The sequence below is a fragment of the Taurulus bubalis genome (genome assembly GCF_910589615.1).
Source record: "Taurulus bubalis genome assembly, chromosome: 19".
In the NCBI taxonomy this organism is placed as follows: Eukaryota; Metazoa; Chordata; class Actinopteri; order Perciformes; family Cottidae; genus Taurulus; species Taurulus bubalis.
In genome coordinates, this window is record NC_136607.1 from 13,332,799 (window position 1) to 13,346,875 (window position 14,077).

General features: G+C 40.6%; 2 protein-coding genes across 2 annotated transcripts; one reads left to right on the forward strand and one right to left on the reverse strand.

Annotated features, from left to right (window-relative positions):
* Window positions 1-233: 233 nt before the first annotated feature.
* On the forward strand, window positions 234-4,125 carry hspa5 (heat shock protein 5). The gene is made up of 9 exons (XM_079235202.1): window positions 234-328; window positions 862-1,012; window positions 1,149-1,380; window positions 1,496-1,633; window positions 1,778-1,890; window positions 2,020-2,410; window positions 2,527-2,764; window positions 2,852-3,019; window positions 3,128-4,125. Exons 2-9 carry the CDS (start codon window positions 897-899, stop codon window positions 3,694-3,696), a joined length of 1,965 nt encoding a protein of 654 aa, XP_079091328.1. The 5' UTR covers window positions 234-328; window positions 862-896; the 3' UTR covers window positions 3,697-4,125.
* Window positions 4,126-4,310: 185 nt separating this feature from the next.
* Window positions 4,311-8,783, reverse strand: rabepk (Rab9 effector protein with kelch motifs). The gene is made up of 8 exons (XM_079235647.1): window positions 8,654-8,783; window positions 8,155-8,209; window positions 7,916-8,070; window positions 7,183-7,338; window positions 6,327-6,491; window positions 5,122-5,271; window positions 4,739-4,888; window positions 4,311-4,572 (listed from the first exon to the last, which is right to left on the reverse strand). The coding sequence occupies exons 2-8, from the start codon at window positions 8,205-8,207 to the stop codon at window positions 4,346-4,348; spliced, it is 1,056 nt and encodes a 351-aa protein (XP_079091773.1). The 5' UTR covers window positions 8,208-8,209; window positions 8,654-8,783; the 3' UTR covers window positions 4,311-4,345.
* Window positions 8,784-14,077: the final 5,294 nt, after the last annotated feature.

The following is a 14,077-nucleotide window of genomic DNA, read 5'->3' on the forward strand; positions in this document are numbered from 1 at the left end:
GGTAGAGTGGCGTGTCGTTGCTTGACAGACAGCCAATCAGCATCGGCACAGTCGGCAAAAGTCGTGACGTCGCCTCGACCCGATGTGTGCAAATCAGCAGCGGACAGCGTGCTGCACGAGACCAATAGGCTCCTTCCAACGAACTACTCCTCAGCCAATCGTTGGGCTCCACGACAGGAAAGCAGTGACGGGTTATATATTGAGGGAGCACGGTTCATTCAACATCACTTCATCGAGGCAAGAAAAGAGGATAGGAAGAAGAGAGATACAGATTGCTATACGAGGCGACGTCAAGGCCGTTAATTTAACGGACAATACTGCGATTAAGGTATGTACGTTATACACATTGGTTTGAATCTGATGATGCGACGACGTATTTGATATTTTCTACGATGTTGAACCTCATTTTTTAAGTCAGTTTCATTACGATGACGCCTGCTAAGCAAACTAGGCTGACGATAGTGTCTTATTTACCCGACATTTAGCATAGCTTTTAAAACAGATGGGCAGTCACTGCAATTTTAATCTACTATATATGTTTTATGGAAGTATTTCCCCGTCGCATGGCTGCTTGGTACGCTAACGTGGTTAGCTAGCTACCGGCAGATTTTTCTTTTCGGGGGGCGGCTCTTAACTGTCGGAAGAGGCAGCTGCGCTCCACCCAGGTCCTCTATAATTCTTTCAACGGGCATATGTTTGAGACATTTTCTGGGGATTGGTAAAAGCCCTAGTAACGTTTAAATGACATCCATCACTTCAGTTAGCAGGTAGCTGCCGGTATTTAGGAGGCAGAGAGTCTACGTCACGAATGCAAAGCCACGTTTTTTTCTTTTTTTACTAAATTGTATTTCTCCTCTCCAGATTTCTTTTGTAGATCTGAGTTGGAACAAGCAAATATGAATCTGTTGTGGGTTGTGATGCTGGTGGCCGGCACCGTGGTCGCCGATGACGACGACAAGAAGGACAGTGTGGGGACTGTGGTGGGAATCGACCTGGGGACCACCTACTCATGGTAAGAAGAAAAAAAGTGACTCCTGTCTCGATTGTTTTTGAAGGCAATGTAATGATGACACTTGACAATTAAATATAATTAAAAGATTGTTGCCTTATGACTCATGGTTAATCATTTCTAAAATGTTTTCCTGCAGTGTTGGGGTGTTCAAGAATGGACGTGTGGAGATCATCGCCAATGACCAGGGTAATCGTATCACCCCATCATATGTGGCCTTCACCAGCGAGGGTGAGCGTCTGATTGGTGACGCTGCCAAGAACCAGCTGACCTCTAACCCCGAGAACACCGTCTTTGATGCCAAAAGGATGATAGGACGCACATGGGGCGACTCTGCTGTGCAGCAGGACCTTAAGTACTTTCCCTTCTCAGTAAGTTTTTCCTCTTTTGACATGGGGAAAGTTACAGTTGTAGACTCTAAAGGTTTTTGGGAAATGATTGCACGACATACTTGATACATTAATATCGACGCGTGTTCCTCTTCAGGTTACTGAGAAGAAGGGCAAGCCTCATATTCAGGTTGACATTGGTGGTGGCCAGATGAAGACGTTTGCTCCAGAGGAGATCTCTGCCATGGTGCTGACTAAGATGAAGGAGACTGCCGAGGCTTATCTGGGCAAGAAGGTAAACAAAACATGAAAAAGTATTTAATCAAAGAATGCAACTCTCTTAAATAGTGCCTTTAGAGTACTTAGAAAAGCGCTATATATTATTATAAATAGACAATGTATATTTTAATTCGACTTTGTCATAATTTTTTTTTTTTAGGTCACACATGCTGTGGTCACTGTCCCTGCCTACTTCAATGATGCTCAGCGCCAGGCCACTAAGGATGCTGGAACCATCGCTGGTCTGAATGTTATAAGAATCATCAATGAGCCGTGAGTGTCTAATAAAAATAAATTAATCTGTTGTCCTTTTTCGAAATTGTGAAAATATTTCCCTCCCTTTTCTCTATTATAATAATAATAATAATAATAATAATATATTCTCCTTTCTTTATTCTTTAGAACTGCTGCTGCCATTGCTTATGGTCTGGACAAGAGGGACGGCGAGAAGAACATTCTCGTGTTCGATCTGGGTGGTGGCACTTTCGATGTCTCCCTTTTGACCATTGACAACGGTGTGTTTGAAGTAGTGGCCACCAACGGTGACACTCACCTGGGAGGTGAAGACTTTGATCAGCGCGTCATGGAGCACTTCATCAAGCTGTACAAGAAGAAGACCGGCAAAGATGTGCGCAAAGATAACCGTGCTGTGCAGAAGCTGCGTCGTGAGGTTGAGAAGGCAAAGAGGGGACTGTCTGCCCAGCACCAGGCCCGCATTGAGATCGAGTCCTTTTTTGAGGGAGAAGACTTCTCTGAGACCCTGACCCGTGCCAAGTTTGAAGAGCTCAACATGGTATGTTACACAACTGTTCAGCTTTGTAAAAACGACTATATATACACACACTACATACCTGTTTTATGAAAACATTATTTGACAAGCCTTTTTAACCTTGTCTTTTACTTTACCAGGACCTGTTCCGTTCCACAATGAAGCCTGTTCAGAAGGTGCTGGAAGACTCTGACCTGAAGAAATCTGACATTGATGAGATTGTCCTGGTTGGAGGTTCCACCCGTATCCCCAAAATCCAACAGCTGGTGAAGGAGTTATTCAATGGCAAAGAGCCCTCTAGGGGCATCAACCCCGATGAGGCTGTGGCATACGGTGCTGCCGTGCAGGCTGGAGTGCTTTCTGGAGAGGAAGACACTGGTAAGTTATATTCCTCATTCACTGTAGTCTCCGTTTGACACCACTGAGCTAGCGAACTTGATTACTTAACATTTTCCTCTCCTGCAGGTGATCTGGTTCTTCTGGATGTGTGCCCACTGACCCTCGGTATTGAGACCGTTGGAGGAGTAATGACCAAGCTGATCCCCAGGAACACTGTGGTGCCAACAAAGAAATCCCAGATCTTCTCCACAGCCTCTGATAACCAGCCTACTGTCACCATTAAAGTGTATGAAGGTAAGATTTGGAAAGTGTAAATATATGTATATATTTTTAAAATAATTTCCTTCCATGCAGGAATAAATTAAATACCGCAACGGCTTAATTATTGATTGTCTTTTATAGGTGAACGTCCTCTGACCAAAGACAACCATCTGCTGGGCACTTTTGACCTGACTGGCATCCCTCCTGCACCTCGTGGCGTCCCACAGATTGAGGTCACCTTTGAGATCGACGTCAACGGTATTCTGCGCGTCACTGCTGAGGACAAAGGCACTGGCAACAAGAATAAGATCACGATCACAAACGACCAGAACCGTCTGACACCGGAGGACATTGAGCGCATGGTCAACGACGCCGAGCGCTTTGCTGATGAGGACAAGAAGCTGAAGGAGCGGATCGACTCCCGCAACGAGTTGGAAAGCTATGCCTACTCACTGAAGAACCAGATCGGCGACAAGGAGAAGCTTGGCGGCAAGCTGTCGGATGAGGACAAGGAAACCATCGAGAAGGCAGTTGAGGAGAAGATTGAATGGATGGAGTCCCACCAGGAAGCTGAGCTGGAAGACTTCCAGGCCAAGAAGAAGGAGCTGGAGGAGGTGGTTCAACCCATTATCAGCAAGCTTTACGGTAGTGCGGGTGCCCCTCCACCAGAGGGTGCTGAAAGTGAGCCAGAGGAGAAGGATGAGTTGTAGGCAGCTTTGAAGTCTACTCTTCTGTCGCCCCTTGCCTCTCTGGTAGTTGCATCTAGATGTATATATTGAACTGATGGGACTCGAATAGTGAGAGGAATGGTTGGGAAGGGGTGGCGATAACAAGCAACCATACTGAATCTTCTGAAAGACTTTAAAATACGTTCAGTGTGAGAGGTGTTCTCTTCACTGGAAGGTGGAGATATTCGTCAGCCCGGATATGAGGCTTGCTGCTGCTGTTCTCAGGCAGTCCTGATGGGGTTCTGTAGTGGGGAGGGATTTAGAGGGAGGGGACAGGTATTTGTGGGTCTGTGGGGTGTCTGTGGGATCAAGAGCCCATTATGTTCACCGGCAATGCTAAAAGTTATTTATTAAATCTGGTCATTGTACTTCTGGAAAGACATTGAAATAAATGTTTGATACAAAATGCTACTTGACTTGTTTCTTCTTGCAATTATTTTCAACACTGCCCAACACTTAAATATATTCACCAATGGCTCAAGTTATAACTATTTCACCATTTCCTTAACGCACACATTTGTTAAAGAACTTCAGTATCTACAGTATAAGCTTTAACATGTCTTAATAAAACCATATGCAATTACTGAGTAGTCCTTGACAAACATTTTATTACAACTTAAGTAAATGTACATCATGTTATTACAGTCACAACGCAGTCATTATGAATAACACCCTCTGTGTCCATTCCTCCAAATACAAAAGCCAGATTTATTGTTTTTGAGGGTGCTGGGCTGATGTCTTGCTCCTCATCACCACTCCTCTCACCACACACCGTCCAGGGCAATACACACATGGAGTGGTCTAGGCGGTTGGGTGGCGTATCCCCTTCAAACTTCATGAGGACCCATCTACTTTTGTCTGCAAGCAGGAAGTAGAACATGTATGCACATGTTAAAGAATATAAAATCATGACTTTCCATAAAATACTGCCCTGCAACAGTCACATATTTAGTCATGAACAATGTGTATGACATAAGTACAACTATGAAGTGACATATTTTAAGGCTTCTGAAAAATTAGGCACCGGTGTTGAATCTGTACATGGAGTTGCCGGCTCCTTCAGCAGTCATCCCCCCAAATATGTAGATGTTCTTGTCCAGCACCAAAGCTGAGTGGGCTGCTACTCCTGGTGGGATGTCTCCTTTGGCCTGCACTTTCTCCCACTTCATGCTCCCTTTAAACAGACACATTTTTATTTTCTTAAATAAGGCAAGCGTATTTGTATAGCACATAAGGCGATTCAAAGTGCTTCACATAAAACCATTAAAAGCATCAAAACATAATGCCAAAACAAGGTTCCCAAGTTCTGAGGGTCTTCATTTTCATCCTGTATGATCATCTGCGATAAATGCAGCTGAGAAATGGATACAACTTTGATCCTCATGATTCAGGAGAATTCAGGCTTACTTGTATCAAGAGAGTACATATCGTTGTGGAATTTGTCTCCAGCCATGCCTCCATGAATGTAGATCTTTGAACCAACTGCAGCGATAATGTGGCCATGTCTGGCGAGCAGGTTTCTGCCTTGTGTTCCTGACTGGGACCAGGTTGAAGACACTGGGAAGACGAAAAGATATATGCTTTCACATATTTGAGGCAGAATAAGATGGTCACACCTTCAATGTGTGGATTATACATTCATATCTGTTGCTATTAAAAATATCCGTTGCAGTGAAAATCTATCACAAATACAATAGAACTGTGTATAAAATATGGAGTCAAGTAGCATCAGACAGTAAAGCTCACAATCCCGACTTTATTTACAGAGGACAATGGATCTGTTCATCGGTTAAGGACTCATGTTGGTTACCAAACCTTCGAAAGTGGCCTTTTTACAGGAGACAGTTTACTTATAACTTGCAGGAAAATCACATGGGTTACTAATAACATGAATGATGGCTGTATTACATTTAAGTGTCCCTGTCAGCACTGCCAGTGTGTATGCACAAAAACAGGGCCCTGGCACACCTCAATGAACTGCAGCCATGACTAATTAAGGTTATTAGTTACACCTGTGCTTTTCCTAAGTCAAAATATCTACAGTGAAAAAGCAACCCCGGCCCCTCTTGCTGTGAGGCGACAGTGCTAGCCCCTACAACACCGTGCAGCCCCTGTTGTTTCCAGTCAGTCTTCTTGATTAGACCACTACTCTAGGTTGAAGTTGAGAGCAGTTATACAGGGAATTACAGGAGGTCACCAAACATTATCGAATAATGAAAATGTTAAATGTGCAAGTTGGCCAGCCATAACAGGTGCAACAGAGGAAAGATGTTAATCAGGCACAGTCAGTGTACTAATGCCCACTCAGTCCTGAGAAGGGATCTAATCAGCCAAAAATAGATGAGCATCAGTGGGGGGCGTTCTATGTAGGACATTTATGCAGTTTACCGTAAAAAGTACATAAAGATGTTTCACTTAAAAGCCCAATTTGGGGAGTTATTAAATGTAATACAACAAGGCAATTATGACTTTGCTATATGTCATGGGTAAATGAAAACAAAATTTAGCCAAATGTCTCAATATTGTTGGCGGTAATACAAGATACTGAGTAGCAAGATTTACTGGGTTTTAGAGATACAATTAGGTTAAGAGGTGGCTTATTAAATACAAACCTGTATCAAAGACATGAAGTTTGGGGTCTGAGACTGGTGAAGCTCCTGCTTCCCCACCAGAACAGACATACAGTCTGTCCCCTTGGCACGCTGAGTTGGTGTGGTATGTCCTGGGACTAGGGGGTTCGCCATTGACCACTACATTCTTCCAGTGAGACCCACTGTCTGGACACACATGTAAAGAGTGGATTATACTCAGTTTACAGAAATCTATGGTCACATACTATACACTCAACCTGTCAAAAAACATTGGTTACAACACAGTGAAAACCATTACAGCAGATGATTTCATACTCTCTTCGTTGAGTGAAGCCCTGTTAGTCTGTGTTTGAGTCCCTTCCTTCTGGAAGGAGGTTGAGGTCCATCAGGACCAAGACCTCACGCCACACCAACAGTTTTTTCCTGTCGGCAGTCGGGCTCATCAACAGAGCCCGGGTCCCCCACTGACTGATTCTGTCACCCCCAGGACTATTTTTCGGACTATTTTTCTTCCTTTTCTTTCTTCTTACCGGTCACTCCACTGCACACTTCATAATTAAACACTCATACCACTTAACATACACTTTAACTTAAACACACATGTCACTTTAACATACACTTACATTAACATTATCTGTTTGTCTGAGCACTTTATCTTATACTTGATTTAAATATCATTGCACTGTTGTTGTCGTTGACTGTTGATTGTTGTTTGTCTCGTCTAATGTATGCACCTTCTGCCTAGCAAAATTCCTCGTCTGTGTAAACATTCCTGGCAATAAACGGTTTCTGATTCTGATTCTGGTCTAATGAAGATTATAGATTGAGTGCTAATGAAGATTGTATATAACTAGGTGAAGTTAAATTTGGAATTTACCCGTTAGCTGTAAATTCTGGATACAATTGCGATTGCCACTCTGCTGTGCCCCTCCAAACACCCACAGGCTCTGAGGGAAGCTCTCTGACACAAAGCTGCAGTGTTCATACCGTGGCTCCAAACCCTCCCACTCTGGGATGTCCCATTCATGATTATCTGGTGGAGTCAGAAAGGACAAAAATGAAATAGGGAACACAATAGTGACCCTGCCAAGTATATAACGAATGTGTTTACCAGTAGCTGTCACAAATGACACCGTGCACAATGCTTGACACCCTAATTGTAATTTTTGCTCAAGTTATCTTCATAAATCAGTGGTGATGGGAGCTTCATCCATAATGATTAAATGTATACTGTAATTAACACATTCAGCAGCAAAGCACTGAACAATTTCACAAACAACTTTCCCCACACTTACTGTAAATGAACGCAAAGTTTCAATGGTGATTTCAAGACAAACACATTATACACAGACTTATTATGTTTGGAACAAGTCTTCAAACGGCTAATGGAATCTACAAAAGACCAAATGTGGGTGAAATTGATCTACAAAACAATACAAACTAGTACTATAGTTGTAGTCGATTGTTGATTGTTGTTTGTCTTGTCTAAATGTATGCACCTTCCGCCTAGAAAAATTCCTTGTTTGTGTAAACATTCCTGGCAAATAAATGGTTTCTGATTCTGATAACTAAATTTCTTCTTGTAGATTCTGTCCTGAATTTTCTTTTACCTAGATTTATGATGTGCGAATGTGAGAAACTGCCGCTGGGGTTGGCTCCACCAACAATAAAGATTCTTCCTTTTCCTTCATCTCTAGATGGAATGAACGTGCAGGTGTGACCCACACTAACACCTGGAGAAGCCCCTCTGGGTATCAAAGAATACCTGTTGACAACAAAACAACATCAGCAGGATAAAAGGTTAGCTAATTACATCACAAGTACAATGACATTATCTGAATTCACTTACCATATTCCTTCTTTGGGTTTATCTAGAGGGTCAAGTACTGGGAGAAACTCCATGGCTGTCAAAGATATGAATTAACCTGGTGTTATTGTTTTTTAATTCTTCTCTGGTCAGGGATCCGGTGCGATAACAAAGAGCGGGTACACAAACCTAATAGCCTTTGTCAACATTATTGTTAATTTGACTCATTATGAATGATATTTATAGTTTGTAATAAGGATAATAGTATGTAATAAGCTGAGGGTATCCACAGACGATGTTACGTAAAATCTAGCTAACGTTACAATCGAAGCACCCAAACTATTTAGGCGTTTTATAGCTCCTCTTGTAAACGACTGGAGACGAGTGGCTTATTAACTAAAAACAACCGTGAATAGTATCTGTGAAATATAACTTAATTTAGCGACAACGTCACCAAGATGGTGAACACACTGAGCGCCACCAAGACGGTAACTTGCTAGCTAACTCAAAATAGCCCGTGAAGAACTTCCTTCCCACTAACCTGTTCTTCCGGGTTTATAGAGGACAGAATTGTAGTCGTCATTTAAGTGAAGACAGTATCCTTTGGCACCACTTTCTAACGTCCATACGGCGACAGTGGTAACTATTGCTGCACGAGACTGTAAAGATAGCTTAGCATTAAATACAACTCCCAACCACAACACAGCTCTACGTTGAAAACAGTACGCAAACCGTACGTTGGCAACGCCGGTTGACACAACTTCCAAACGTAGTTGTCATGGTTGCCCGTCGCGCATGCGCTATTCACTTGACCGACCTGTCCATCACTTTGAATGGAGCAACGAGTTACCACAACGTTCCCGTTTTTATCATGTATAAAACAATAATGCGAATTCGTTGCAGGGGTTAGCAAGGAAATCTTCTCCGGTTTATACTCTTAAAAAAGTGTCTGCAGTTTCCGTTTGAGCTAAACACTCCTGTCTCCCGCTTCAAGTAAAGGTAGGTTTTGAGTGACAGCTGCACCGCACGTTTTTGCAATGACATAGAGCTAACTTTAGCTAACGAATTATCTTTTTTTCCTCACTGAAATAAATGTCTGTGTTTATAAAAACATCCCAATAAAACAGTCGACATGCAACTATGGCTGTTTGGAGAAAAAAAATGCAGGATAAGATACCAATAACTCTTGGCAAAAAACTGGCCTATTCTGCTTGCTACACTGGGTTGCAGAGTGAAGATTTTTAAAGCCATTCAGCCAAACAAAGATGGCGGCAGAAAGTGACATAAAAGTACATTTAATGAAAAGCCTTTCTAAATTATTCTACTTTCAAACTATACCATTAGTTTATATTTCAGGCACTATAAGATTGTATACAACTATTTATTTCTGCAACGTTTGCAGTTCATGGTAAAACAAAGATGAAGTGCCTAAGCCCACCTACATTTTATTAGTACAAGTTCAAACAAATACAAATACACGAATACACAAATACACAAAATGAGTGCAGTTCAGTGACAGAGAGGGGACCCTCTTGTGGTTACATGTAGATGTTGCAGGAACTAACCGGACGTGCCTTTAACACTGTATAAGAAGTGTGAGATACATTTTTAGCTGTTGTGTAATAATAATTTGTCATCTAGAATACATTATACATTCATAAAATGTACCAACAATAGCGTTTCATGCACCTGTCTCCATTTTAAATAAGTAACCATTCAATATGTGACTACAGTTGTAACTTATAGTACATGCATTTTCTTTTTCTCTCCATTTAGGAAGCATATTTCTCCAAGTAGGTGCAGTATGATAATTTACGGTAAATTGTGCTGACAGGTATACTTGCATTATACTTGCATTATGCATTTCATAATATGTCCAGTAGGTTGTGCCATTGTCTTTTTTGTTAAATGCTGTAGTACTAAGTGTAGCTTGGACTGCCCTGGAGATGAGGATATTAACCTGAACGTTGCGGTAGGCTATTTCTGGTGTATTTGTATCTTAATGTAATATATTGACAAAGATTAAAATACTAAACTAAGTGACCATACTTAAAAGTATTAAAAAGGATGTCATGAACACAAAACACAACAACAAAATAATATGTATTTAGTGTGTAGCCCATGTTTTACTACTATGTCAAACAAAACCAATGATTGCTTTTAGTATGATGATCTGCTATTCTATAAGGATACATTTAAAAGGTATTTTCTAAAATGTATTTAATTTGCCTTCAACAAGGTTTCCTTTAATTACTGCGTCAAAAAAAAAAATATTGTGTGAGGAAATGAGCGCTACAATGAGTGATGTACCCAGAAATGTGACGATAAAGATTTAATCTCTAATTGGAATATACATTGACAAAGTCACATAGTGTTATAAATTCAAAGCACCCTGCACAGTCAGCGGTGTTGCAGATAGAGTGGGAGCAGAGTGAACAAATCTGATTAAGTTCAGCTCTTTGTCGACGCCATGTTACCTCTTTAGCAGATGACTGAAATAATGAGCAAAATGATGAATTAATATGAATGGTGATGTTATTATTTACCCGTTAGATCAGCCCATTAGGCAGTTTATTGTAAGTTTTGACCAAAGCTGTCAAATAAATGTACTGGTGTAAAAAGTACAGTATGAATAAGCATTTTCCCACCATATTCTGCTGAATATTCTCCAAAGACATTTATGGAAGATTTCTCACAGACCTGGACCAAAATGTACAGCATTACAATACTGAATAGTTAGTAGCTCACATTGTCACAACAAATGGACAGAACAGGACCACTTAGAATGCAACAAGCTATAAGCCCCAAAGGTTTCGCTTTATAGGTGCCTCATAAAAACAATATGTCATCCTGAAATGAATAATACATTTATGGGGTTTCTTGGATAAATAGATTACAAAACAATGCCAGGTTCAAGAAAGGAAACATTGCTCAAAGACATTTTGGTGTCAACAATAATCAATGAGTATCCCCTCAACAGTGGCAATCTGTAAGAAAAAGTGCACTATAACTCACGGTAGCATTACATTATGTGAAGGAAGTATTTTCTGGAAAAAAAACTACTACCTGCTACTGGCTACAGACACTGTTTCTACCATCTTTTTTTTAACAGTAATGCTAAATATTTCCCATCAATATATCTAAAATCAATCATCAATAATCATCTGTCATCCCTAAAGTGATGCCCTCAGATTGCTCGTTTTGTCCGTCCAACAGTCCAAACTATACAACTCTTTAATTGACATTAAACAAGAAAAAGCAGCAAATCCAAACATTTAAGTGGGAATAAGTGAATGTTTGGCAATAAATTATCTACATTTCCGTGTTGATCAACTACTCTAGCAATTGACAAAACATTTCAGCTGCAAAACTTTCTTCACGCCTCTTTAGACGTGCTTTAGTTAAATCTACTTTTCATCCCTTTGGACCAGTGTGATAAATTCAGTGGAATTTATTGGCAGAAATGGAACATAATATGAATTATTAGGTTTTCATTAGTGTATAACTGAAACTAATTATTTTTGTGTTTTCTTAGAATGATCCCTTCATATCTGTACAGGGAGCTGGTCCTTTTTCAGGGTGAACTCCATGTCACACGGTCATGTTTCGACAGTAGCCCAAAACAGACAAACCAAATACTGGCTCTGGAGACGGCGTTTTGCATTGTTATGCTACCTGAAGGCCACCGTAGGTTCTCTGCCGGCTTGGAAAGGAAGGGGTGAGCAGAGGGGTATTCAGCTGGTTACAATCTGCAACCTCACCGCCATATGCCTCTAAATTCCACGCACTGGACCTTTAATTGACTATCAATACTTCTGTCTGTTTAAATCTGTTTCATCTGGAACTTTATTTTCTTTATTTTTAATTCAACCGTAATTAAGTATTTGTTCTGTATCTAGTCTGCCAGCGCCTCACATTCTGATCTTATTTGATGGTTACTATTGTACAGTATATAGTCTTTTATAGTGTGTCACTCATGTAATTGATGAAGCAGCCATGCATTCCAGTCTGCGTCCACCTGATGCTCAGCTGTTCCCTTCTCTCTTCTCCGTCAACAATTCCCCCCCAGTCAAAACTGCACAGTCATCCCCAATCTTCCAGCGCAAATTGAAAACTCATCTCTTTGAGGAACTTGTCCCGCTCTCTTATATCTATCTCTGCCATCTTAATTAAGTCTCCCTCGGCTCTACCTTCCTCTTCCAGTTGCACCTGACAGTGCCCCTCACACTTCTCTGCCTTCCACCAACTGTATTTTTTACCGTGCACTTACTTATTATGCCTGAACCTATAGGGCCTGTAGGAATATTTGCTATATACTGCTGAACCACAACTTGCTTGTGATATTGGCCATCCAAGGGGTTAATACTGCTGTGGTAGGCTAATATATAATATATAACATTTGGTCCCAGTCTAAATAGAGTAAAATCTACTCTTGCCTCAGAGTTAATAATTCAGAGTATTTTTTAATCTATTTAGTGTTCATATTTAACACCGTCCCATAAAGCGTCAGCTCGTTCCAGTGTAGCGAGAGGTTTCATGGCGGCGGAAACGTAATTTTAGGATCCTTAGTGGGCGTGGTCACGCTGTTTTACTCCAATAGATTTTATTCTGAATATTTGCTCCAACTCTACTGGCTTCGGCTAGTAATTATGCTCCAAAATTATGAAATATTACTCCTTTAGAGGAAAAATAATAGTAACTCCGGAAAAATTACTTGCCCATTTTTTCCTGTGTAACATCTAATGATTAGCGCCCCCACAAAAGAATGAATTAACATAATGTGAGTGGATAAATCCCAAGCCAAGTCTAGTGTAGCAAACTACACACATTTGCATATATGAGTCATTCTTTGCCCAAATGAGTGTCAACATAAGCTCCTGTCACTCTTTTTAGTCCAAACATACTCATCGGAAAAAATGACATCTGATCTCAGATCGAACGGTTTTATAAATCTATTATATTTTCTTAAGAAATAAACGTGCATTTCCACTTTCCTTGTAAAAAGACAGGTGAAAGCAAGATAGTGGAAAACATTGGGGAATGGTTTATGGGATGGAAGTTGTTTGACCTTGGTTTGTTTTGATGGACTGGTATTAGACACATGCCAAATTTGATAGACTTTGCATTGTCTAGTATTTTTTTCTTTTGAAAATGTCCTGAAAAGTGTGTATTCTGTATCTCTGTGGGGGACTGACATATGGAAGTCCAGTTCTGTCTCCTAACACAGACCATGCCGTGCCACAGTAGCATTATCTGCCCAGTTTACCCCGAGGGGAAGCACAGTATGAGTTTCAGGCAGGCCCTTTGTTTTCCCTTCAGTGCAACTGATAAGCACCAAATGAATCAGGGGCTTTTTGTGGAGGGACAGAATGAGAGGAAAAAGGATGAGGATTATGACTTAAAGTCCCGAGGACGGGACAAGAGGCAGTAAGATAACTGTAGATATATTTAAAAATAGGTTAGCTGAAAGCATGTTGTGTTTGTGAGCATGCTCTGTGTATAATACTTGCTGATTTGAATTTGGACACTGTGTGTTAAGTGGTACACAATTCAACAAGCAGTTTTTTTAATTTCCCTTGAATAAATATTTATTTTTGTGCTTTCTAGACTGGTGGGCAGTTCGTTAATCAGGATTAACAGACAAGTTCATCTGTAGGTTACTGGTACACTGCAACTGGGCAAGATGGCAAAAATAATGTGCTGTAGTTATAGCTGTTGACATTTCACCTAGAGGTGTGTTAAATCATGCTGTAAAGTAATCTGGATTATAAACACACAACCCCATCACTATCTTGGTTTTATCCAGATTCTACAGTACACAGATGGTTTAATCTGTGTTTGAAAAACATGTTTTTTGTCTTTTTTTTATGTAGTATGGAAGCTGCTTTTCTTCATATAATTTGATTTTTGTTTTGGGAAACAACTTCCCACCAAACATTGTTTTACTGAGTATAATGATTCATAT

Coding starts and splice junctions, on each gene's coding strand:
- hspa5 (XM_079235202.1), top strand. CDS start 897: ATGAATCTGTTGTGGGTTGTGATGCTGGTGGCCGGCACCGTGGTCGCC. Junction 1,013..1,148: donor CTGGGGACCACCTACTCATG/GTAAGAAGAAAA, acceptor GTTTTCCTGCAG/TGTTGGGGTGTTCAAGAATG. Junction 1,891..2,019: donor ATAAGAATCATCAATGAGCC/GTGAGTGTCTAA, acceptor TTTATTCTTTAG/AACTGCTGCTGCCATTGCTT.
- rabepk (XM_079235647.1), bottom strand. CDS start 8,207: ATGGAGTTTCTCCCAGTACTTGACCCTCTAGATAAACCCAAAGAAGGA. Junction 8,071..8,154: donor AAACCCAAAGAAGGAATATG/GTAAGTGAATTC, acceptor TGTTGTCAACAG/GTATTCTTTGATACCCAGAG. Junction 4,889..5,121: donor TATGTACTCTCTTGATACAA/GTAAGCCTGAAT, acceptor GTCTGTTTAAAG/GGAGCATGAAGTGGGAGAAA.